This window comes from Anneissia japonica, unplaced genomic scaffold (genome assembly GCF_011630105.1).
Source record: "Anneissia japonica isolate Jap-2015-1 unplaced genomic scaffold, ASM1163010v1 scaffold287991_len637273_cov151, whole genome shotgun sequence".
NCBI classification, from domain to species: Eukaryota; Metazoa; Echinodermata; class Crinoidea; order Comatulida; family Comatulidae; genus Anneissia; species Anneissia japonica.
Window position 1 is genome coordinate 90,690 of NW_022692547.1, and position 23,738 is coordinate 114,427.

The following is a 23,738-nucleotide window of genomic DNA, read 5'->3' on the forward strand; positions in this document are numbered from 1 at the left end:
TGACGTAAAAACAATAAATAGGATGGAACATAATTCTTAGCTTTCTTAAGAATGAAATTAAAATTTAACGTGTGTTTTTTAAACCAATCTAACTACTTCCATTAATTTTGCGGATTGATACAGTATGGGCTTATTAGCGTTTTATATTATGGGATATATTTTTAACACCGCCACAGTTTATATTGGAAATATAATGCAAATGGAGGATGTTTAAAGCGGCTTGGTTCAAAATTTCATAATGACACTAATATTATTTCAAAACACTGTATATTCATTTCAGTACGACCATTCATATTATGATTAATGAAGCTAGGCATAGCATAATAAATGAAGTTTCGCTATTGTGTTTACTATACTAATACTAGGGAAATGTTTTTGTCGGATCCTCTGAAATGACATAACTTAGAAAATCAAACAAAATGCATCTTCATTCAATTTTAGTTAAGCCTAGGCCTAGTTATTTTATTATAGTTTTGTGGTTCTGTTAGTTTGTGATAAACTCTATTAATTTTTTGCTGTCATAAATTCTCCTATTTCTTCGCCATTATTAGTAAAATACGAAAACCATTACTGTACTAGCCGACCTATGTTTGTGTCTCTGCTGGATACAATATTGAACTGCTGTGGCACGGTGGTATGGAAGCAGAAAGAAGACCGAGCAGAATGATTACCAACAACAGAGCGAAGCTGAGTTTTGTAAAAATATTTTGAATTAGCAACAAATTTTTCTTCATTTTATAATTACGGTATGTTGATTCATGTTATTATTTGTCATTTTGCAACGTATTAACTTATAATCAGCCTAGCCTCGGTCAGGCCCTTAGAGGCTTGCCTAGCTAGGAAGGAGTAGGACTAGGCCTAGGCCCCTAGGTGGGCTATCTAGGAATAGCCTATGCAGACTAGGCTAGGCTAGGACGGATACTGTCTAACTCCTTCCCATCCCAACTCGTAATGAAATTTTGGTGAACTCGTACCCATACTTTTGACTAACTCGTCCTACCCATATTTGGCCATCCCGTACCTTTGTATTTCAAACATTATGCAAGTAAGTACTATTTTATCTATTTTGATTGGAATCATGTTAAACTAAAATAATTATTAAAGACAAACTTAACTAATTTAATTTGAAGATTTTGAACAGCAGGAATGAAAATTTATAATAATAAACTCATGATTGCTGTCAAACTATAATTAGTATTTTACTACTGTGTTATTGCAGTAGTGACCTAGTGAATAGTGTTAGAGCCGTAAAAAGCCACTTAGGGCCTAGACCTATATATTTGCGAAGTTTGTTTAGTTGCACGGATGGTACCTTAAAAAATAGCCTAAATTTCCGTAGAAAATAGCTGCGAATAATACATTGGTTAATATTAAGATAAAGATTATGTCAAAGTCCTCATTTTCGGCAAAATCCGTGCGGAATTTGGCCCATGTTTTTTGAAAGGCGCAGCGGATTTCTAGGCCAGATTTTTGTGTGGAGGGATGATATGTTCCCTGCGCAGGCTTTACTTTACAGTCTTCAATTCATTAATTGTTTACAAACAATTTATTTTATGCTAGGCCTAGTGAATGATGTAATGGATCTCAGCTTGACAGGCTCACAAATAGCATCTCAGAGGAAGAGACCAAGCTCAGCTGGACGTACCCGACCTGGTTCAGCAGGAGGAGGAAGCCAGCCTAGCTCTAGCAGGTCAAACACTTCAGCAAGACGCAGCTCAGATCACAAGCTGAAAGTGAGCCCAAGTGGAGATAGGAAGACAGGCCTCAGCAATGGCTACACTACTGGGTCCAATAGTGCTGGTGGTGCACGGCCTAAACATAGGAGAGGTATATTCTATATGTGGCAAAGACCAGCCAAACCAGTCACTTGTCGCAAAAATTGATATTTAGTTATTAATACAGAGTTAAGCAGTAAAATGAGAGCTGTAAAATGGTAAAAAGAGTAATTTAAATCTGACATTCCATTATGAAGTTACAGGAGTTTCAACATACAGCTGTTTAAAGAACAATATTTAAGAAATCAGCCTTCAAAGTTTATAATTTTGGGCATTTCTCACCAACCATCGCCAAATCATTAAAAATTGTTGTTTTAACATTGAAATTGGGGAAAATAACAGCATAGCACCATATATATAGATATATAAAGGTTAGTTTAGTGACATAATAAAGTAGATTTCAAAACTGTAGACATTCCAGCATGTTTTGGCCATTATCTCTGAAACTGGATTTGTGATGAGCAACTGGTTTGGCTAGTCTTTACCACATATATTGAACTATTTTTGGTACTTTTATTTCTAATTTCTATTTAACATGTTTAGTAGCAAGTTCCTCTTCTTTCACAAAGTCACAATATGAGAGACTGAGGAAGTGGAATTATTTTTAATCCTTTAAAAAAAATCATAATTATAAATAAATATATTGAAATTTTAATATCAACTGTTAATATCATCTTTATGATAATAAAATTATAATAAAAATTGTAAAATATATCTTTGCGATAATTTATTTTTTTTTGTTCCTTTCAAAGCAACTAGCAATAACTTTGAATTGTCAAGTCATCGCAGTGTTGCCAGCGATGTTTCTAGCCCAGGGAGACCATTGAGAAAATCACCAGTATCAAATAGGTAATGTGCAATCAATCAATCAATTAATCTATCAATCAACAAACATACATTTGTATAGTGCCAATATCCACAGCATACAGTAATGGACTCTTCAGTCAAGGATATAGTTATGGTGGGCGGAGATGGGCGGGGCCAACCAGCCCTGAAGTTTTCCACCCATTCTAAAGCTAATTTCATGGCCTTCCACCCATCCTTATTAACACACTTTTATTTCCTTAAAATCCACATCATTGCATAAAATAGCAAACAAGGTAGTCTGAGATTACAAACCCTCACCTTTTTGCGCCATATCTGTGTACTGAAAAAAATAATGGCCCTCGGCCTAGTCAAATGAGGTCTAACTATCCGCTCGAGTTGGCTCTGTCTGTTGCAACCAGAAAATATATAGATAACATTCTAAAATCTGCATCTAACTTCCGATCAGCACCAAATTTGAGGAGGACCTAGATACATGTAACATTGTCAATGTGTGAAAATTTAATGTAAAACGGTCCAGTAGTATTTTACTTATGCACCTGTAAGTACAGACTCACCACACACAGACAGACCGACAGACAGACAGACAGACGTGTGCCATTGCAATCAATTAAACATCTGAAATTAATTAATTAATTAATTAATTTATCTATTTATTTATTCTCAATATTTTACCAAGGTGGCTCAATCAGTCAAAGAGACTGGTCTCCCTTGCGGCCCTGGGTACAAAATATTTTTAGACAACAAAAACTTAACTAAAAATTTACACATTTACGTACATACAATAAAAAATAATTGATCTTACACTAATGATGCCTTAAAGTTGCTTTTAAAAACATTTAAATTACTTGATGACTTTGTTACATCATTTAAAGTGTTGAACAGATTTGCACCTTGCCATTTAAAAGAATGCTTATAATATTCAGTTTTACCTTTGTCAAGTGAAAGTGATTTGCAACTATTTCTTGTAAAGTGATTATGATTTTCATTAGTAAGTTTGAAATATATTTGTTAATAAGCATTCCCTTTGTATTTTAGACTTTGGAATCCACATATTCCTTTGTGAGGCTTGAGCTAGCCTAGTAAACAATCGTTTTTGTATTATTTCTGTTCGTAGCAATGATGATTTCCTTGCACTGTTCAACTCAAGTCACAAGCCTATTATCCAGAAACCAAGAAAGCTGGACAAATCCTCAAGCAAAAAGGCATCAGGTGACTTGGTGAGTCATTGCATAATGGACGTCCCCAGACTATCAATCAAACTTAGCAACTGACCAATCAGAATGGGTCATATGAACACACACCCTATCCCACAAATACACATGTTTTCATATGTTGACACTGTCAGTCATTCTGTGGGATCATAGCAACAATATTCAAGGGGTGGGGCTTAACACCTGTCCAAACTATCAAAGTTAAATATGCTTAAATATGGTCATGATATGACCATATATAGACACATCATGACTATATATGGCATACAACAGTTTTTTGTCCAATAAAAGTGTATAGTGCAGACAGAACTTTTAGTGAAACCGGGGCAACGTATAGGGTACCACAGTCGTGTCGTCACAACACCAGGTGGCACCCTCTGGACGTTGGTTGCCGTTCAATTACGCCTGGATGACTTCATAATCTTAATGGTTTAGAATAGGCTTTCTGGAATAGGCATTTTAAAACCTAATAATTTACTATCAAAATGTACTAAAAACACAAAAAGCTCGCATTATATTAGTAATATCAAACACACATTTAATCATCAATTAACATTTACAAACATAAATTAAGATACAACTTCTTAATAATTACGTAAGAAATTGGGATCAATGGTTTGTCGGTGGAGAAACTGGCGTCGGTTGAACGCAACGTAGTAGCATCACATGGTATCGTGACGTAACACTGTAGTAATCTATAGCACAACAGTCTTTTGTAGTTGAGCCGTAGATTGCTAAGTGTGCTTACTTAACAAAACCACAATCCATTTTTGCAAATGAACATTTTTTTAATTTCTGTTGCAATCTTCCTCCGCCACTATCACAATTTGGAACATGGCTGAGCACTTCATGCCCACTACTTAAATCAACGTCACATCCTAAGCCTAATAATGAGCTTGGAGTACGTTAACCAGGCATTTTTAAATGACTGTCACACACCCAAAGGCCATAAAAAAATATATTGTGTTGGCCATGTTTTGGAAAAATCCAAAAAATGAGTAGGTCGGTAGGAAAAGATTTTTCGTTTTGTTTTATTTTTTTTTTACCAAAAATTGTTTATGCCTACAAAGTAGAAAATACACAAAAATACAACAAAGACCATTTTAAAATCTATATTGAAGAGCAAAATGATCGCATAACACTGTCGCATCGCCTAACATTGCAAGATAGGCCTATTCCAGCCTTTTTAGCTCGTAAAAAAAAAATCTTTTTCGATGTAAAGAAAAAGAACTAATATACCAACTCTCAGTTTCAAACATTTTTGGTCAGTCAGACGTGGCCAACACAATAATTTTTTTTGTTTGCCCTAATTAAAGGTACTACAGTGGTTTTAACAAAAGACCAGAAAATTGAAATATTGCACCTATCGCTAATGTCAATCTGATTTTGTTGTTTGTTACAGACCTCTGCCAGAGCATTCCAGATTCCATCCAGTGCCAGAAGTAGCAGCACTATCGATTCATTTCAATTAAACACAGACCGGCACGACATGCCTGAACAACTGAATAGTCTTGTGAATTCAGAACACCGACATCCTGTCAAGGTGGCTGCCACCTTCACTACGACGACAAACATTTTACGCGATTCGCAAACCAACTTGAAAAACTCTAACCAGAATCCATCTTCTCAGGTAACAAGCAATAACCATCACAATGGACTTTCTAGGAGGCCTCCAAGCCCTCTCAGAAGTTCACAGAATTCATTGCAGCTCAGCCCAAGAGATGAGAGTCGAGCTACGCAAGTATCATTGCAGAAATCCAACTCAATCAACAATTTCCCTCCACCTGTCAATCAGGACGTTGCCGAGGAGTACATAGCAACGGTAAACAAAGCAGCGTGCACAATACAGAGATCTTTCAGGAAGCACTTGCAGAACAAGAAGTCTGGAGAGGATGAAATTCGGCGACTGCTGGGCCAGAAGAAACAGCAACGACAGAAAGCAATGATGCAGGAACAGAGCTCCATGGAAGAGGAACAGAGGGCAGAGTTCATGAAACAAAGAAGACGAGATGAGAAAGCTAGGTTGGCGAGGCAGGAGGCCATCAAAGTAGGTATACATAGAACACAAGGATTACTTAAATATTCAGACAATTAAAAATATTTATATTATTTATTACGTATTTATACTATATAGGATTTCTTTAGCGCACATATCCACTAAACTGCTCAAGGCAGTGTTTTTCCCTCGTCATTGGTTACAGAATCAAGCATACACAATGTTCAACCTCCTTCGTTTTCTGTAGAGTATTCCTAGTTATGCGTGTAATCCGCACTACTAATTATTCTGAATCATTCACCTCCTACCATGTGCCCATTTATACTCCTGGGTGAAGGAATGAAGTGTCTTGCCTTAAAGATACAAGCAGTGTGACAAGCATCAGTCTAGAAGTCCAACTCTTTACATGCTGCGCCTCATGCTAAGAAAGTAGGTAGTCCTATGTTCATTATTGAATGTAGAAGAATGAGCTGTAAAGTTTGGACATTAAGTTGGACAGTGCCTTTGCATACTGCCATCTAACGTCCTCATTATATTTCAACCAGTTACTCTTTTACAGCTGACTGAACTGAGAGGTGTGTTTGTCAGGAATTGAACCTGGATAATTAGAATGATGGGCAAGTGTTCTAACTACCATGACTCCTATTAGAATAATTTTCTTTCATCAGGAATTGCAAAAGAAAAGACAACAGAGGCAAGAAGATATCAAGAAAATGGCAGAGGATGAAATAAAATTTCTACAAAAAAGCGGAAAAGTATCCAAAGCGCCAGTTGGGAAAGCACGTCCTCGTGCATCCAGTACAAGTGGTAGGACATCAAAAGCTCGAACTGATGCTGGCCTGAGTTCAAAAACACCTGCAATGGACAAATCTGAAGGCAGTGCTGGTAAAGTACCTTTGCTTGACCGGCCGGCAACTGCCAGCAGTGTTGGTAGACGTGTGGATGAAATTTTTGAGGTTCGTATTAAGTGTCCTAAATCTTTGTGGTGTTGAACATGTTATTATTATTATGCTTATGATTATCATTGTTTTTATTTAGATTATATTTGATATTATAATTTTTAAGTGAATTATTACTAATATTAATATTCTGTTATATATATTTTGGTATTTTTATATATCCCTAAAATTTATTTTAGCATAAGCTTACATAAATATTTTAGTTTATGAGTTAACAATGACTGCTAATTCAAACAACACACCAGGATTTTTTATACCAAAATTGCTTTTTTACAGTTAGAATCATGTTCTGTTTTCCAGGAGTCAACGACTCATCGGTCACAAACAACACATGAAAACGCAGACACGGATGTGGGAAGCGAAGCAAAGACTAAAACCACACTCACCGACCTACTGGATACCCTGAAGTTGTTAGAGGAGCCAGTGAGTGGTCCAACACCCAGAGAGGAAACGGAAAAGAAGAAAGGACCAGCATGGTGTAAGTCTAAAATCTACATCCACACTGATAGGTTTACACCATTACATAATGCATGTGATTTTCCTTTTACCTTGAACTTGCTTTTTACTTGCCCTTGCCCTGTGTCAACGGCAGTCATACAATCTATATATTAATTCCGTTATGCCTTGTTGTCACCTATCTCCTCTGAAACAGCATTTCCCATACACAGGATTTCTATTGGTTCCATACCTATTCTTTTCTTATAAAAGGCTATAAATTATTTATCGGGTTGTGTTAAGATAGCGAAAAATGAAGTTTAGGTTCAAGTCAGCTTCGCCAATCAGCACCTCAGATTTACTTTAATCCATCGGAACATTATCCACAGCCTATTTTGTTAGTTATAGGATTATCCACCTACTTCAATCATAATTAAAAATATTTATCTTATGTCCGACTATATATGTTGCATTTTCACATGCAAGGGGTTACTGTACTCCAGTGTATTATCAAAATGGACAATTCATCACTAGGATAATTCGGCTGGGACACTCACACAAAGCATTATCTACAAAGCGATCCTTTAGAAAAAATAATGAAAAGGTAACTATAGCTTCCTCAATGATGCCTCCTCAACTTCCCATCAATATTTAAGTATATGCCTCGCCACCTTTTCGCACTTGGTTAACACCGTGCAGAGCACAGGTATATGCTAGTACTATATTAATTGTTGTCTAATAAGCGCCAAAAGATCTGCTGTCAGGTCTTTTCTAACAAAGTGGGTATTTATACCAGAATCAGATATGAATTGTTTGGTTTTTGTACCTTTTTACAGTGGACATCTTTGATAAGGACGAACAGGCTGACGCTGAGGAGATAGCAGCAGAATATGAAAGTCATAGCCAAGAGGAAGGGTCAAATCTTCATATAGGGGATAAAGAAGTCTACCTGTCAGCTGAAAATTTACATGATTTCCAGCACTTTAGTGGTCATACGGACCCCAAGCCCAAGCCAAGTAGTCAACAGCCTACAAAGGCTACCAAGAATGCCCTTCTCACAGAAGATAAGCTAAGGTACACTTCCTTCCATGATTTTATTTATATTATTTTTATCAAAAATTTCTTTCCAAAAACACAAGAAAAATATTATACAACTACAAAACACAATAAAACCAGAGCTGTTGAAAATGAAAAGCAGGGGATAGCTCTATAAGCCAGAGGCTTGTTTCCATGGATGTCTCTTTATATACAGAAAAATTGACATACAAAGTCAATTTGATTTTTTTTTTCATTTTTAAGAAGCATAATGACATTTCTGGATGAAGTTGAGAAGACTGATCAAGACACAGTCACAGATTTTGGCCAGGTAATAATGAATTTCCTTCCATTATTCAAAATATGTTTTCTCTTAGCATCACACAGAAATTACACTTATTGTGATTGTGACCATCACATTGCCATGTGATGGTCTTTTCAGTAGAGGTCATTGTGAAGGATTGTAGAATCCATAATTAGTACATCCACTTAATTTCTCCAGAATTTATATTTGTTCAAAAGCAATGAATGGTTGTTTCCCAATAGTCCAGGAAGACAACCCCACGGACCAGCCAATCATTGGCCTTTGTTCCATCGGCAGAAGACATCAGTAAGATGGAGGAGGCATCAGCAGCAGCATCAGAGATCGCCAACACTGTGCTCACGCAGAAACTGCAACTGGAGGAGAAAGAGAGGTCTTTGAAAATGCTTCAGAAGTCCTTGGTAAATTTGCTAACCAACGTATTGTGTGTGATGAGATATGCATAATAATAGTGATGGCGATGATGATGAAGATGATAAAAATGATAATGAACATCATTATCATGATGATGAAAAGAAGATGAGGATGACAATGCTGGTAATCAGGATGATGGCCTCAATGTTGATTATAAAATGATAACAATGATACTTGAGTTTTGCTGTCTCTTTTGCAAGAGTACATTTAGCTGCCATTGGCTGGTGTAATGATAATGTGATGATCATAATGGAGATGATGATAATAATAATAATAATAGTATGAATTTAATGAAGGTAATTGAAGATAGTAGTCGTACTGAGGATGTTAATGATTTTGGTGGTGATGGTGGTAGTATGTATGGGGAGGAGGATGAAAAAATTGAGGAGGAAGAAGATGATGATGGCATAGGAACATAGTAGTGGTACTGATATTATTAGTGACTTACCTTGTTGCAATTATGACACCGTTATCTTTGTAGAGTCAACAGCGTGAGCTTACAGTTCGCCATGCTAAGGAGCAAGATAAGGAGATGAAGAGAAGAGTGAATCATCAAAAGGAAGAATATGAAAGCACAATAAAGAGGCATTTGTCATTTATTGATCAGGTACAGTACTCCTCATCAGGCAATAGGAGCTTTCGGTTTGCACGATGGCGTAATGCTGGAACTGATTCATTTTTCTGTGACCGTCCTATGTGCTCTGCACAAGATGGATTCTGGCCAAACTGCATAATAGAATCCAGATGACAACAAAAACTCAATGTTCTCGCGTGCGCAGATGACATCATTACATGTTGTACGTCCTACCTTCCTAGTGCAATGGAAAGTTCCCTATTATGTATGTTATGAAGTAACTTTGTCTTGGAAAGCTGCTTAGCTCAGTCAGCTGAACTAGTGGTAGCCATTGTTGTGTGCACTAAACTGCAGGGATCCATTATTAACCTTTAGCACCTGGTTTCATTCTGTCTGTTGCTGTTTATGTGTTTTAGTGGAATGGCTGAAATTCAAGTGTAAAAATGTGCATTGTCTTCTTTCGGATGTTGTGAGTCCTGTGTGCAATAATATGGCCCTTGTGCAAATTAATGGTATGCAATACACTCTTTGGAATACAGTAGGGGATTGTCTCCAAGTGTACTGCCCAATCACCACCAGAAGGACCCCACTGGAAATATGTCTTTGAACTTTTGTTGGTATTCCCTTTGTGTTCACACTGTGTAAATCAAGTCTGATTCAATCCAAAGAGTCTAAATTATTATGTTGATGAGTAGTTGATTGATAATGATAATGAAGTTGACATTTGGTTCTTTGGCTGACCACTCACTTATGTCCCTGGACAAGGAATTTTATTATTGCTTCTAATCCACCCATGTGTTTAATGATGATGACGATGATAGAATACATTAGCGAATTAAAATATTTTGATTATTATTATTATTATTATTATCAGGAAGCGGTTGTTATAACAATTGTTTTTTGTGCTCTTTCTCATTTGTCTATTTGCCCTCTTTTATTATTTGTCTAATTAAACTCTTGTCTAACTATTTTCCTTGCATTGTTTTCTGACAGTTGATAGATGACAAGAAGTTGCTCAGTGAAAAATATGACACGGTTTTAAAAGAATTGAAAGATGTGGAGAAGAAGTACTCAACCAAGATTAACACAATGGAGGAGAGGTAATTGCCTTTACCAAATTAGTCACCAAAACAAAGCTACGTTCTTTTGACTCATTTGTCATCGTGGTCAAAAGAAACATCTTATTTTACAATTTAGCAATTTAAGTTTCTCCAGTAATTTAAATATTTCAAACAGAAATTGCAACAAAATGACTTGGTGACAGTATTTAAGCTGATTTTGTACCTAAATCAACAATGATCTATTAGTCAGCGCTGAATGTGGCGAGTTACCCAAGTGATAATCCTAGGCCCCTAGAAGGCCTCTCAAAACTCTTTAATATTTTTTTATCTGAATTGAATTGTAAATCAAATCAAACTTAGTCTCATGAATCTATTAATCATTCAAAATGTATATGTTGTTATATTAAGTATCTTTAATGCTTAACTTCATTACGATTTAAACAATTTAATATACTCCACTCAATGCATTAGCATAGCTCTTGGGTTCTGTATATTTTTTATACCCACTCGGTATGTCATCTTTGGTGACTAATTTGGTCTATTAACTCTATTTATATTTTCCACTATTTGAATAGCTTGCCTGGTTCCAGACATTGATGATCCTAGTCCTCTCATAGAATAAGGCTTAGGAAGTTGGGTTGGTTAAATTCTTGAGTTTTTAAGCCCTTTTCAGACTAAAATTTTATTTGACAAAATAATATGGCATACCTAAATATGTTCATGATGACATCACATCATGACCATATATAGGCACATCATGACTATATATGGGCATACCACAGTTTTTTTTGTAAAAGAAAATTTGATAATCTGGACAGAGCTTTATAGGATTTGAACCCAGGATCGTGGAATTAGAAGACATGCATTCTAACCACCAAACTACAATTAATTTATACAATATTATCCCCTTAATTGTAATTTGTATTAAATTATACTATTTTTAACAATTTTTGTAAATAACATTGAAGTTATGTAGATTTACTTACAATTTTTCTGTGTATTTTGTTTTTAAGTCATGGAAGAGAAATTCAGAAGTTAAAAGAAGTCCAGGCTGCAGCTGAGAAAATACGCCGAGAAAAATGGATTGATGAAAAGACAAAGAAAATTAAGGTAGTCATTATATAACTTATACTTTTCTCACAATTTTTGTCGCATATTTTCTTGTTAAAAAAAAGTAAGCAACTGTCTACTTAAAAGATAAACTGATGGTGATCAAAATCTTTTATCTAATTTCCTATTTATTTTTGCCAATAATTGTGATCAGAGAAAATTTTCAAATAAATGAAAACTGGATTAAAAAAAAAAATTCAGAAATAATGATTGTGATCATGATCAAATAATAGCATCAGCAATATTACCTCATTTATTCTTGTATTATACTGTATATACTCGTATAAGACGAATCCCAAGTTTGACAATATTTTCAGGTGATTTTTGTATGTCGGCCATTATAAGACATGGTCAGAATTCCTACTTTTTTCTGCTTTTTATGGTCCAGACACTGCATCTAGCTGATTAAATGTGGAGCCAAATGCAAGGTTACTCTTCCAAATAATACTATTTTATGAGTTTTTAAATGTTGATCGAAATTTTATTTCCTCGTATTTAAAATTGCGTTCATTCATACTAAAATTTGGTAGCTTCATTGTGGTAGTAAATTTGCGTGTTACAGACGATCCGCACATAAGAGGAACATGATTTTGATAATCTAAAACCTGTATGTAGTGCTACCCTCTGTTTTTCGATCATATATTACTATTATAAGCCTCACCTTTTATGTGAGTATATACGGTAGTCATATAATGAGACGTAAATAGTGAAATTACTTTTAGCAATTACAGGATTTGAATTGGGCACCTTGGAACTAAAAGGAAAATATTTAATGTTCCAAGCTACCATTCCGCTACAGATTAATACTGATTTTAGAATTTGATGCTACCATTGTAAAATCTCTTATCTCATAAATAAAATTCTATCATTCTAGGAAATTACAGTTAAAGGGTTAGAGCCTGAGATCCAACGTTTAATTGCAAAACATAAAGCTGAAGTCAAGAAAATTAAAACTATACACGAAGCAGAGCAGTTGCAGTCAGAAGAACGAGCGGGACAAAAATACATTAGGCATATTGAGGAGTTACGTGAACAACTTGCGGACGAGAAGGACGCTGCGTGCGCACGTGAAAGGGAACTTGCAAAGCAGAGGTATCATCAACAGTTTTTAGTTTAAAGATTGGATATAAATACCATGAATAACAGTTTAATAATGCAGGCTGTAGTATAATTTGAAAATCTCTCAAATGTTAATTAATATTCAATTGTATATTATTATTTAACAGGTAGTGGCTATTGTTACACAAGTCTTGTACAGATTCTTAATTCTGATTGGATGTTATTTTCCTAATCCAATCCGTACATAAAATGATTTGCAATCAAAATTAAGAATTCTTTTAAGGCTGGTGTAACAATACCCACTGCCTATTTAAAATGATTAAACAAAGTTAACAATTTCTAAAGATATCAATCAATTCTTTATTCCACAAGTACATATAGTACCTCATCAATGTTCTCCCTAGCATCATGGGCAAGCGTCATGGTAAGTGTTAAGTCCACTATAGTTGGGACTGACACAAGATATTTTTTATAATTAGGAGGCATTGAAATATCCTTAATTGCAATTTAAGTCTATATAAAAGCAGGGAACAGTTATTTATTAACTGTTCCCTGATAAAAGCATCATGGAAGATGTTCCAAGCATCATGGCTAACTGTCGAGCATCATGGGGAAAGTCCCAAGCATCATGGTACCATGATGCTTCAAGGGCCTGGGAAGAACACTGCTCATCACATACATTTTCCTTTTAAGTTAAACAGGGTATATCTGAGTTGTTGGGTTTCTCTAAGTTGTTTCAAGGTTAACAACTTTCATGGGTCATCCTGGCATCTTTGTTATTTGTATGTTGAATATTTTTTTTTATTTTTGCCCATTGATGAATTTTAATATATTCTGACCTTTTATAACTTTATATTTATTCCATGCTTTATTTTTTTAAAGTAATTTTTAGGTCTTTATACTGTAATATATGCTGCTTTTTTATTCTATGTCCAACTTTTTTTCTTTGTATTGTACAAATAAAGAAATAAAAAAAATCTATATGTGAGACCCAGTTGAAGAAATTTTAATCTAAATAGAGAGGTAATACCAAAAAACTTAAATAGCAGAAGAATGAGCTCTACGCGTATTTTGCATTAAAATTGATGGAACGTCTGCCCTCTCTAGAATGGAGGAAATAATGTGACCATTTAACGAAGTGGAGAAACTAAGGAAACAAACAAACTCGAGCGGTGCCTTGGATTTATCTCTTGATTAGAAATATATAGCGCCGCCTCTAGGATGAAGGAAAATTGCTCCAGAGACGCCCTCATTGACCTTTTTTACTATATCGCAAACTGCTCTATCTTCTTCTATTTATTATCTTTGGTAATACTCTATAAAGATAGTTCAAATAAATAGTAAATACATATTTCGGAAGAGGTTTTTACAAGATTTCAACCAAGGATTCTCAATTTGAATTACTTGAACCATACTCCATCTCCAATCTTCATTTTTCAGGTACGAGAAGCAACTAGAGCAGGAGGAATCTGCCTACCAACAGCAGCGTCGTAGGATGTATGCAGAAATACAGGAAGAAAAGGAGAGGCTATCAGACCAATCTAGAAGACAGCGACAAGAGATGGATAGGTTACAAGCACAGATAGAGGAAAACAGCCACAAGGGGGCATTAGTCATGAGGCAGGAGTTCGAGAAAGCCAGGGAAGAGCAGGAGAGAAGACATGTGGTGAGATATATCTACCTGTTTATCTATCATAATTATACTGCGCTGTTTTCAGACTGGATGAATAGCAGCAAGATCTCTTCATTTCACCATGTTCAATTTTTTTAGTAAACTAAGCCTGTTGAGCATTTAGTAGTGGGGAACGCATTAGACCTCAAAAGCATCGGGCAAACATTGTTCAGGCGCTGCGGCAGCTGTGCGTGTGGCTCATTTGCATAGTGCTGCGTGCGCAGATCTTTTTCGAATGATCTCAATAATACCTACATGATCTACCTAAGAATTGTGATGTGGTTACTGGTCTATAAATACAGACAGTTGTTTTACCTTAATCTAACCAGTTAATATTCCTTCTCAAAGGCTATAATTTGATCTATGATCTGCTGTTTCCTCCTTGGTGTTCAATGCAGCAAAATTTTTTTGATAATACACAAATTTAATGACTGTTGTTATGTTCTGACTGTATTTCAATACCTGACAGTTGTAGCATAGACTTTAGTTTTCACATATAAAAGTGAGTCTTTTAATAAACCTATATTTTGGCTTCTGTTTCAGACTGAAGTCAGGGAACTTGAGGAAAGACTTAAACTAGAAAAAGAAGCGTGGGTGGAAAATTACATGAAAAAGCAGGTAAAAATACTGAGAAAATAAATACTACATATATCTTCCAAATAATTTTGATTGTTATAGTATATTGAATTATATCAGTGCATACCATTTTGGATCATGTCCAAACATTTAATAGCAATTATAATGATTTATTATGTGGAATTCTTTCTCATTTAAATTTGTTATTGTGACCAACTTTAAATATACAAATTCAGCAAATACACTATGGAATTGCATTTTTATTTTTTAGGTCATGACAGATCTTTAAACACTGAAGTTTTTTGTATACAAACACTGTTAAATGTTTCTTGCTTAAAATAATATCATATCATATATATCTTTTATTTAAGGAAACATTGCTACTGTCAAAGGAGAGGGAACTACGAGAACATGTTCGCCAAGACCGTGACAAAGAGATTGAACTTGTGATTCAAAGATTGGAGGATGATGCAACGGTCACACGTGAAGAAGTTGAGAGAACTGCAGAGAATAGAATAAAGTACGTTGATTAAATACTAATTGCCTTTATTTTCAAATTTCAAAATTTATGTGTGTTGGTGTCATTGCATATTGTAGAGATATATTAGAGTGAATCAATTTACCTCTGACCCTCATAAACAATACCTTTAATAGAAAATTATGCACTAACCGCTCAGTTATTTTTTAATTTAAAGTTTCCTTATTTTACTTCTATCAGACGTATACGTGATAAATACGAAGGTGAACTACGAGAGATGGAGTTATCGGAGAGAAACACGCAGGAGCGTTATAACGATACAAAGGCAAGGCTAGCTGATGTAGAGGGCGACAACATCCGCTTGAATTCGCTCATCAAGCAGAAACAAGAGGATGTAAACAGCATTAAACAGGTAAGAACATTTTGAAGTATCTCCTTATTATTTATTTATTTTTACTTTTAAAAACAGGTTTTATTGAAAAGCAACATCGATATAACATAGCCACTGGGTACATGCTTTTAAAATTGTACTAACAAAATGTACAAGACGGAAAATAAATATACATGTGTATATTATGTGTTTTGTGTATTTAGATGTGTATGTATATTGATGTGTTTTAATATTTGATTGTACAGAACCATTCAGGTTGCTGCTTATTGCAGTATCTTCTCTATCTGATGTATGTATTTATTACTTGTCGAAGTTGAATGAATGAAAATATATCATAGAAATGAAAAAGAATGGTCAACAGTAAATGCTAAAATAGAAATAATAGTTATTGTCACCACCATCATTAACTAAAGTACTTATCATTTTTTCAATTGTTTCTTTCTGTTGTCATCAGGACACATTGTTTCTTTGTTATATAATAATAATAATAATAATTAATAATAATAATAATGCCAAATATTTATATAGCACCAATTTCAAATTGAATAATCAAAGGCACTGAGCATTACTACCCTTGGTTTCTGGATAACATACAATGGAAAACCAGCACAAAGTACAATCATCTCTGCTCCCTGTTGAGTATACCTAGTCGTGCACATTTAATAGGACACAAAATTAATAGTAGGACATTCAATGCCACAACATCCTACCAGGTACCCATTTATACTCCTGAATAAAATAGTTCTAATTACAAGTGTTCATAATGGTGAAGGATTATGAAGGAAGTTATTGTTAACAAATCTTGGCATTTATTATCTTTAATGTTAAAATTAATTAATATTAATGAGCTCTTGCATTTGATTTGTAGCATAATTATCAAAAAGTAATAATACAAACCTTATCTTCATACTTGATTCCAAATAATTTATAATAATAATAATAATAATAATAATAATAATAATAATGATGATGATAATGATAATTATTACCCCAGTCATTGGAACGATGCCTGTGGGGGAAATTCCATAGTTTGCTGCATGAAATATATCAGCGCATTAATTTAATTTTTTTTATATTTTCAGGAATGTGACACACTGTCTAAGGAGAGGAAAAATGTACAAGAAGTTATCCGACAAGAGTTTGCAGATCGTCTGGTTGCCACTGAAGAGGAGAACAGACGTCTGAAGAATGAGATGTCGGAAATGCGAGCAAGGCACAAACTAGAAATAGAGAGAATCGAGAAGAGTAAGGAGGAGGAATTGGAGGAAGTTCATAAACGGTAAATTGTTGAGAATAATATATATATATATATATATATATATATATATACATATATTTTTTATATAATTGACGAAGCAAGACCAGTCATTCATCACAATAATCAATTTTTAGTTATTAATACAGGGTTAAACGGTAAAATGAGAGCTATAAAATAGTAGTAAAATCATTTAAATCGGACATTCCCTTATGAAGTTACAAGCGTTCGAATACACAGCCGTAAAAAGAACAATATTTGAGAAATCAGGTTAGTTTAGTGCAATTAAAAAGTGGATTTCAGAAATTTTGACATTCCAGCATGTTTTGGTCCTTATTTCTAAAACAGTGACTGGTGTTTTCTTGTTAATATTATTAATTTACACATAAAACCCCAAAATTACCCCCAAACTCACCTTTTTGAGGCTTTTTGTACATAATAATATGAAAATGTGAATGTTTAATAGTTGAGCATTATGTACGATAATGCATTTTGTTTGGCAAACATCATTCCTATAACATATGAACTGTTTTAAAACCTGTTTGTTAGGTGCAATGTACATTTTATTTGATTATCTTTGCAGGGTCAAACAAGCCATTGTCAAGAAAGAGGACACAGTAAATCAACTACGTCAGCAATACGATGCGGCAACGAAACGAGCTGACCACTTGGAAGCGCTTTTGGAACAGCAGCGAAAACAGCTTCTCAGTCTGTCCAAGAAAAAGTGAAGCAAAATCTGATGCGAATGGTTAAAAATCAGTATAGATGCAGACCAGACTGGTTTTCCTCTGATGTATGTGCAGTATCGCTAGAGTAGTAGATGGAAGGAGGCTTGTTTCAGAGAGTCAATTAATACTTAATTACTTTCTAAAATAAAGCATATTGTTTTCCTTCATTCTGAGCATGTAGTTGCTTTAAAATATGAGCGTTACATATTCACATGTTTACACCAATATTTATTAACATCACCCATAATAGGTGACAGTTTTTTCAAAGCAACTTTTCTATGACATGTTGGTATACATTGTATATTTTAGTGAATGCATAGGTTTAAATACAGCTGCATACCAATTATATGAGAGAGGCATGGATGATGTGTAGTGTACTGTATTTGTAGAACTGTTTCAATGATATCAAACCAAGGAAAATTGTAAACTTACTGCAAACTTTCATCGAAGTTATCAACAAGATTTTGTCAGGCTATGCGAGTAGCATTCGTTGTTTTTGTTCTAATGTTATGATTGAGAAACTATTTAAATGTCTAGTGTATTTGTATTCATGCAGCATTTAAGTTCATAGGAAACCAGATGCAAAATGTGCAATCATCGAACATTGCCTGTGGAAAATTCCAGTCATGCTTCATGAATCTATGAGCCCTGTTCAGACTGCCACATGCTCATCATGACATCACATGATGACCATATATAGGCACATCATGACTATATATGGGCATAAAACAGTTTTATTTGTCAAAGAAAATCTGATAATCTGGACATGCCTTAATTCTCTATTCTACCAAGTACTCAATTCCTAGATGGAGTGGAACAATGTAGATAAAGTGCCTTTGCATAAGGGCTTGAAACAAGTGGCCTGATTTGGATTAAAATTCTTGGATTTTCAATTGGAATCTGAAATATTTTCCACTGCTGCCTGCTTTCATGTAGATGTCGAAATATGAAAAGTGTAGGCTGTAGCACCGAGACCTCTGACGATTAGTGCCCAAAAATGTTTACAAAACCGTAATGCAATAATAGCATATTGACTACTATTGTATATTTTCGGATAATATTTCAGCCGCTCCAAATCTCTTTCCTATTCTTCCTTCTTCCTTTATTCTTTCACAATTTGTGTTTATTCATACTTTTTATTCATAATTTTATACATGTGACTAGGCTACACGCATAGTCACTAGGTTTAGGCTTAGGCTAGGCCTCGGCTATGCCTATGCCTATTACTATTTTATTAAAATATACAATTTTAATAGATAAGATTAATTTAACATGGACGTAGTAATTCATACTTAAACAATACATTAACTTTAAATATAAATAATATACAATAACAAATAAATAACAAAAATTAAAATGTGGACATAGTGTCACTACTACAATAATAAGATTACTATTTTTGAATCTTATAATCAATTTGATATTGCCAGAGTTGGTATTCACCTAAGCTACTATAACTAATGACAGGTATGCTTTCTCCAATAAAAAAGCTTTTTCTATAAATGGAATGTCCTGTACGAAGCACGAGTTCCTGAAGACCAAACCAGTACCGTTACGATTTTAATCGTGCTGGAAATATACTCAAAAGGTCATTTTTTTAAATGTTAACCCCTGTCCAGACAATATAGGTATTCAGTTTTATTTGACAGAACTTTTTTCCTAAATATGGTCATGACGTGATATCATCATGACCATATTTAGGCATATATAGGCAGATCACGACTACAGTATATACAGGCACAACAGTTTTATTGTCAAAGAAAAAGATGATGATCACGACAAAGCTTAAGCCAGCCTATAACTGACATACAGTATATGCATCTGTTTTTCACATTGATTTTATTAATGCAAGCCCTGCCAATGTTGTACAGTACTTTCGTTTTTAAGAATGATTTATTATTATTTTATTAAGAATAATTTATTATTATTTAATAATGGACACATGGTTTAATAGTTTAATTATTAATGAGTGAATAATAATTTATTATTATTTTATTAAGAATAATTTATTATTTAATAATGGACACATGGTTTAATAGTTTAATTATTAATGAGGTAATAATAATTTATTATTATTTTATTTAGAATAATTATTATTATTTAATAATGGACACATGGTTTAATTATTAATGAGGTAAATAATAATTTATTATTATTTTATTTAGAATAATTTATTATTATTGAATAATGAACACATGATTTACTAGTTTAATTATTAATGAGTGTCTCTGTTGTTGTATGTTGGAGAACACAGAATGTTTACTTTTACATTGTAGAAGAATTGTGAGCTCACTATAATTTATCAAAAAGTCACATGAAGCTGTCATTTAATTTGTGCTTTTATGACATTTTAATTTCAATGTATATTCAAGGTGTTGAAAAATGTAAAAAGTGTGTATAAATGTAAAATGCTTTAATACATCTGTATAGTGAGATACTAAGTTTTTTATACTATTGTGAATTTTGTTAGAAACTGGATATTATTTTGAGAAATTGTATAAATTAAGCTGTTTGTACAGTAATGAAGTGGGGGAATATAAATTATTATTCGTACTTAATACGAATGCTTACATTAAAGCCAGACTCCGAAAAAAAACAAAAACTTTGATAGGTTTTGTACAAATGGATATTCTAGGACACTGAAGGCTTTCAGAAAGATCCAAGAATCAACTTTCTGTCCCAACCATACTAAAAATCTACCGTTACCATACCTGTGTGTGTTTTTAAATCAGATTCATTGCTAAAAATATTAGCATATGCAATTAACTTTATGGAAGCGGTTTGCTGCAGCGGGAACAGTTTTGGTTTCCCAGCCTCGAGGTCGGGGTTTCAATCCCTTGCTGTCCATTTCACTTTTGTCCTTGAGCAAGGCACTTTATCTGCGTGACTTCTCTCCACCTAGGAGTATAAATTGGTACCTGGTGGGGTTGGCTGCTCCTGCACTGATTACCAGCAGCAACACTTAAAGCATGTGGACCCAATGACAAGTGAAAAGAACTGTGCTTTATAACCTCAAGGAAGAGGTTATAAATACCTGTACCAGTACTGTACTTTGTATTTTTTTTTTATTAAAATTTTTTTTTTAAAATACCAGTTTGCTTTGTGAAATATGTATTTCCTTTTCTTACATTTCCATCTATTTCTTCTTTCATATTTCATCTTTCCTTTCTTTCATTTCTTCTTTTCTATTCCCTGTTTCAATTCCTTTATATTTTTATTTTTATCCTTTCTTCTATCCCTTTCCATTCATTTTAAATCATTCCTTTTTATTCTTTTCCTTTTATTTCTTATCTGTTATTTCCTTTTGTCATTTTCCCTTCTTTCACTTCGCCTTCTCCATTCTTATTTTCAGTTGAAAGCTGAAACTTCAATATCAACAGTTTTATTGTTTTAAGTTAACACAGATGAAATGGTACAGCTTTCAGTGATGTAAAGTTTGAGTACTGTAGGTTTATTATTTTAGGTGGAGACACACACCCACTGCTAATAATATGTCATGCTACAATCAAATAATGCCAGAATCACATGCCTCAAAAACCTCAAACATATGCCACAGATGCAAACAAATCATGCCACAAGCATCATGTTAAACATTCCACAAACATGCCACAAACTCTTGGCACAATACTGTTTTTATATTATGTTTGTGTTTGGTTTGCAAAATGAAAATGTTGTATATTAAAACTAACACATGCAAACATATATACATGCTACAACTGTATCTCACGCTAACATGCAAAAGACACAGACACTTAACATAAACAGATGCTACAAACATACTGCTACACTACTAATATTATGCCACCAAACATACCAACAGGTCATTCAACCAAGGTACCTGAGCATATAATTGTTTATCTCGCAACTTGTTTTTTTTTTGTTGAGAATTACCAGTAAAATGCTCAGTAAGGCTATTTGAAGTCAGATGCATTTTCTATTTGATACTGAACTATGTGAGGTAAGTAATATCCTCAATGGATATGATTGAACATGGTATAGATAGATCAGTAAAATATAAGTTTTCTGTAGGACAAGGTTGATGGTTATAAAATAAAAGTTTTAATAGACCACAGATTTCTGTTTTTCATAGAGCATTCTCATTTGGTTTCACTCCATTAACAGAAATTTACTTTCCGAAGATGCAAATTGCATTCGCTTTTACACAGGATTAAAAAAACAACGTCAATTACTGATGTGGTCAGTGGTTTGGTGCAACGGGAACAGTTTGGTTCCCAACATCAAGGTCGGGTTTTCAATCTCTCGCTGTGCATTTTGCTTGTGTCCTTGAGCCAAGCATTTCTGCTTTACTATTATTTTTAATATTATTATTATTATTATGACTGATGTGTAAACAAAACGATTTATGTAAAACAGTTGCCTATTTCAGAAAATAATACCAACATATTTCTTTTAAAGAAGTCCTGGCTATTAGGCGCTATAAACTATGTTTAAATACCGGATTAAAAGCATCCAAAAAACTTATTCGCGCGAGTACGGTGTGGTTATACACCTACTATGAAAACAAAAAGTTTTCGGTGATAGAGGGCGCACTCCATAGCGGACATTACGAGTAAACACTGTGCGCATAACCCAGACCCTGGGCATAATAAACAATAACAAATTACACATGTTGTGTTAAGACAAGGTAGGCCCTGTTTATGCTTTTCTTGGCTGGCATCTGATCCGTTTCTTATCACATTATATAATGCATTTTTGTTAGCGAAAAAATTCAGTTGGGACTAGGTAGGCTTGGCCCAGCTAATCTAGTAGCCTAAGCCTAGCCTATCGGATATCCTGCTCAATCTTTTTGCTAGTAGGCCTGGGGGACCGGTCCAGTCAGGGCAGGGACCCTGGGACTACTGGCTCCCTTGTCCTAGGCCTACTACTAGGCTGCAGGCAAAGGTCTAGGCCTAAGGTTAGAAAACTCTCCCCGTGAACCTTACCAGGGATTTTTTATTCCGAGCCGTCGACCAGCAAGGCTTTGTCGGCCCTTTGACTTGGACACTCCGTTGCACCCCTTGTTGGCAAATTTCTGGCGCCACTTCTGGTTGCGTGAAGGTTTGTGAACCATGTATTTGACCTAGTTTGCGTGAAAAAATACTGCAGTGTGCCAAGGTTTATGCACTTACTGTATTGTTCTAAATAAAAGTAAGAGTAAAATGATAGCTATAAAATGGTAAAAAAATCATTTAAATCGGACATTTCCTTATGAAGTTACAAGCGTTTAACCACAAAGCTGTTTAAAGAACAATTATATGAGAAATCAGCCTTCAAAGTTTATGATTTTAGTTAGGCATTTCTCATGCAGAAACTATCTTTAAATCCTTAAAAAGTGTTGTTTTAACATTGAAAATGGGGAAGATAACAGCATAGGATGATGTGTAGATATATAAAGGTTAGTTTAGTGCAATAAAATACCGGTAGATTTTTAAAAATTTGACATTCCAGCATGTTTTGGCCATTTTCTTTGAAACACGATTTGCGACGAGTGACTGGTTTGGCTTGTCTGTGTCACATTTTCTTATTTAATTTCTGTTTTGATAGTGAATAAATTTTACCAATCAATTAAATCAATCAATCAATTTTCTTTTTCTATGACCAGTCAGTGCACTCCTTTTTTCTCACTTTTCCAAATGGAAATCTGCCTAGAGATAAGCATACGTTCTGCTTCTATTGTGTTGGCTGTGTCATTTGCAAAGCACAGACTAGGCCTCATCTCATATCACTCATCTCTAAACACTTTCCGATTCAGACATCCATAGGCTAGACCTTTAAATTGTTTTCATTTCTTGCTCTGTTTCTAGGGCCTAGGCCTCATCATCCAATCATGTATTAATTATTTAGCGGGTCATTTTACGG

The 23,738-nt window shown here is 34.4% G+C and overlaps 1 protein-coding gene across 2 annotated transcripts; it reads left to right on the forward strand.

Annotated features, from left to right (window-relative positions):
- Positions 1–608: 608 nt before the first annotated feature.
- Positions 609–18,322, forward strand: LOC117100331 (centrosomal protein of 131 kDa-like). 2 transcript variants are annotated; one of them, XM_033239981.1, is made up of 20 exons: positions 609–746; positions 1,561–1,827; positions 2,528–2,624; positions 3,718–3,820; positions 5,217–5,861; positions 6,479–6,766; positions 7,046–7,247; positions 8,041–8,278; positions 8,504–8,570; positions 8,786–8,962; positions 9,457–9,582; positions 10,543–10,649; positions 11,624–11,720; positions 12,595–12,812; positions 14,220–14,445; positions 14,995–15,069; positions 15,399–15,547; positions 15,746–15,917; positions 16,979–17,175; positions 17,735–18,322. In XM_033239981.1, the coding sequence occupies exons 2-20, from the start codon at positions 1,578–1,580 to the stop codon at positions 17,877–17,879; spliced, it is 3,579 nt and encodes a 1,192-aa protein (XP_033095872.1). In that variant the 5' UTR covers positions 609–746; positions 1,561–1,577; the 3' UTR covers positions 17,880–18,322. The 2 variants fall into 2 exon arrangements, with proteins under 2 accessions (XP_033095872.1, XP_033095874.1); XM_033239983.1 differs by having other exon boundaries at positions 7,070–7,247.
- Positions 18,323–23,738: the final 5,416 nt, after the last annotated feature.

What these genes read in the sequence shown, in the direction of transcription:
- LOC117100331 (XM_033239981.1), top strand. Translation starts at nt 1,578, where the DNA reads ATGGATCTCAGCTTGACAGGCTCACAAATAGCATCTCAGAGGAAGAGA. An exon ending in CGAGGCAGGAGGCCATCAAA is followed by an intron (nt 5,862 to 6,478) that starts GTAGGTATACAT and finishes TTCTTTCATCAG; the next exon opens with GAATTGCAAAAGAAAAGACA. An exon ending in ATGTAAACAGCATTAAACAG is followed by an intron (nt 15,918 to 16,978) that starts GTAAGAACATTT and finishes TTATATTTTCAG; the next exon opens with GAATGTGACACACTGTCTAA.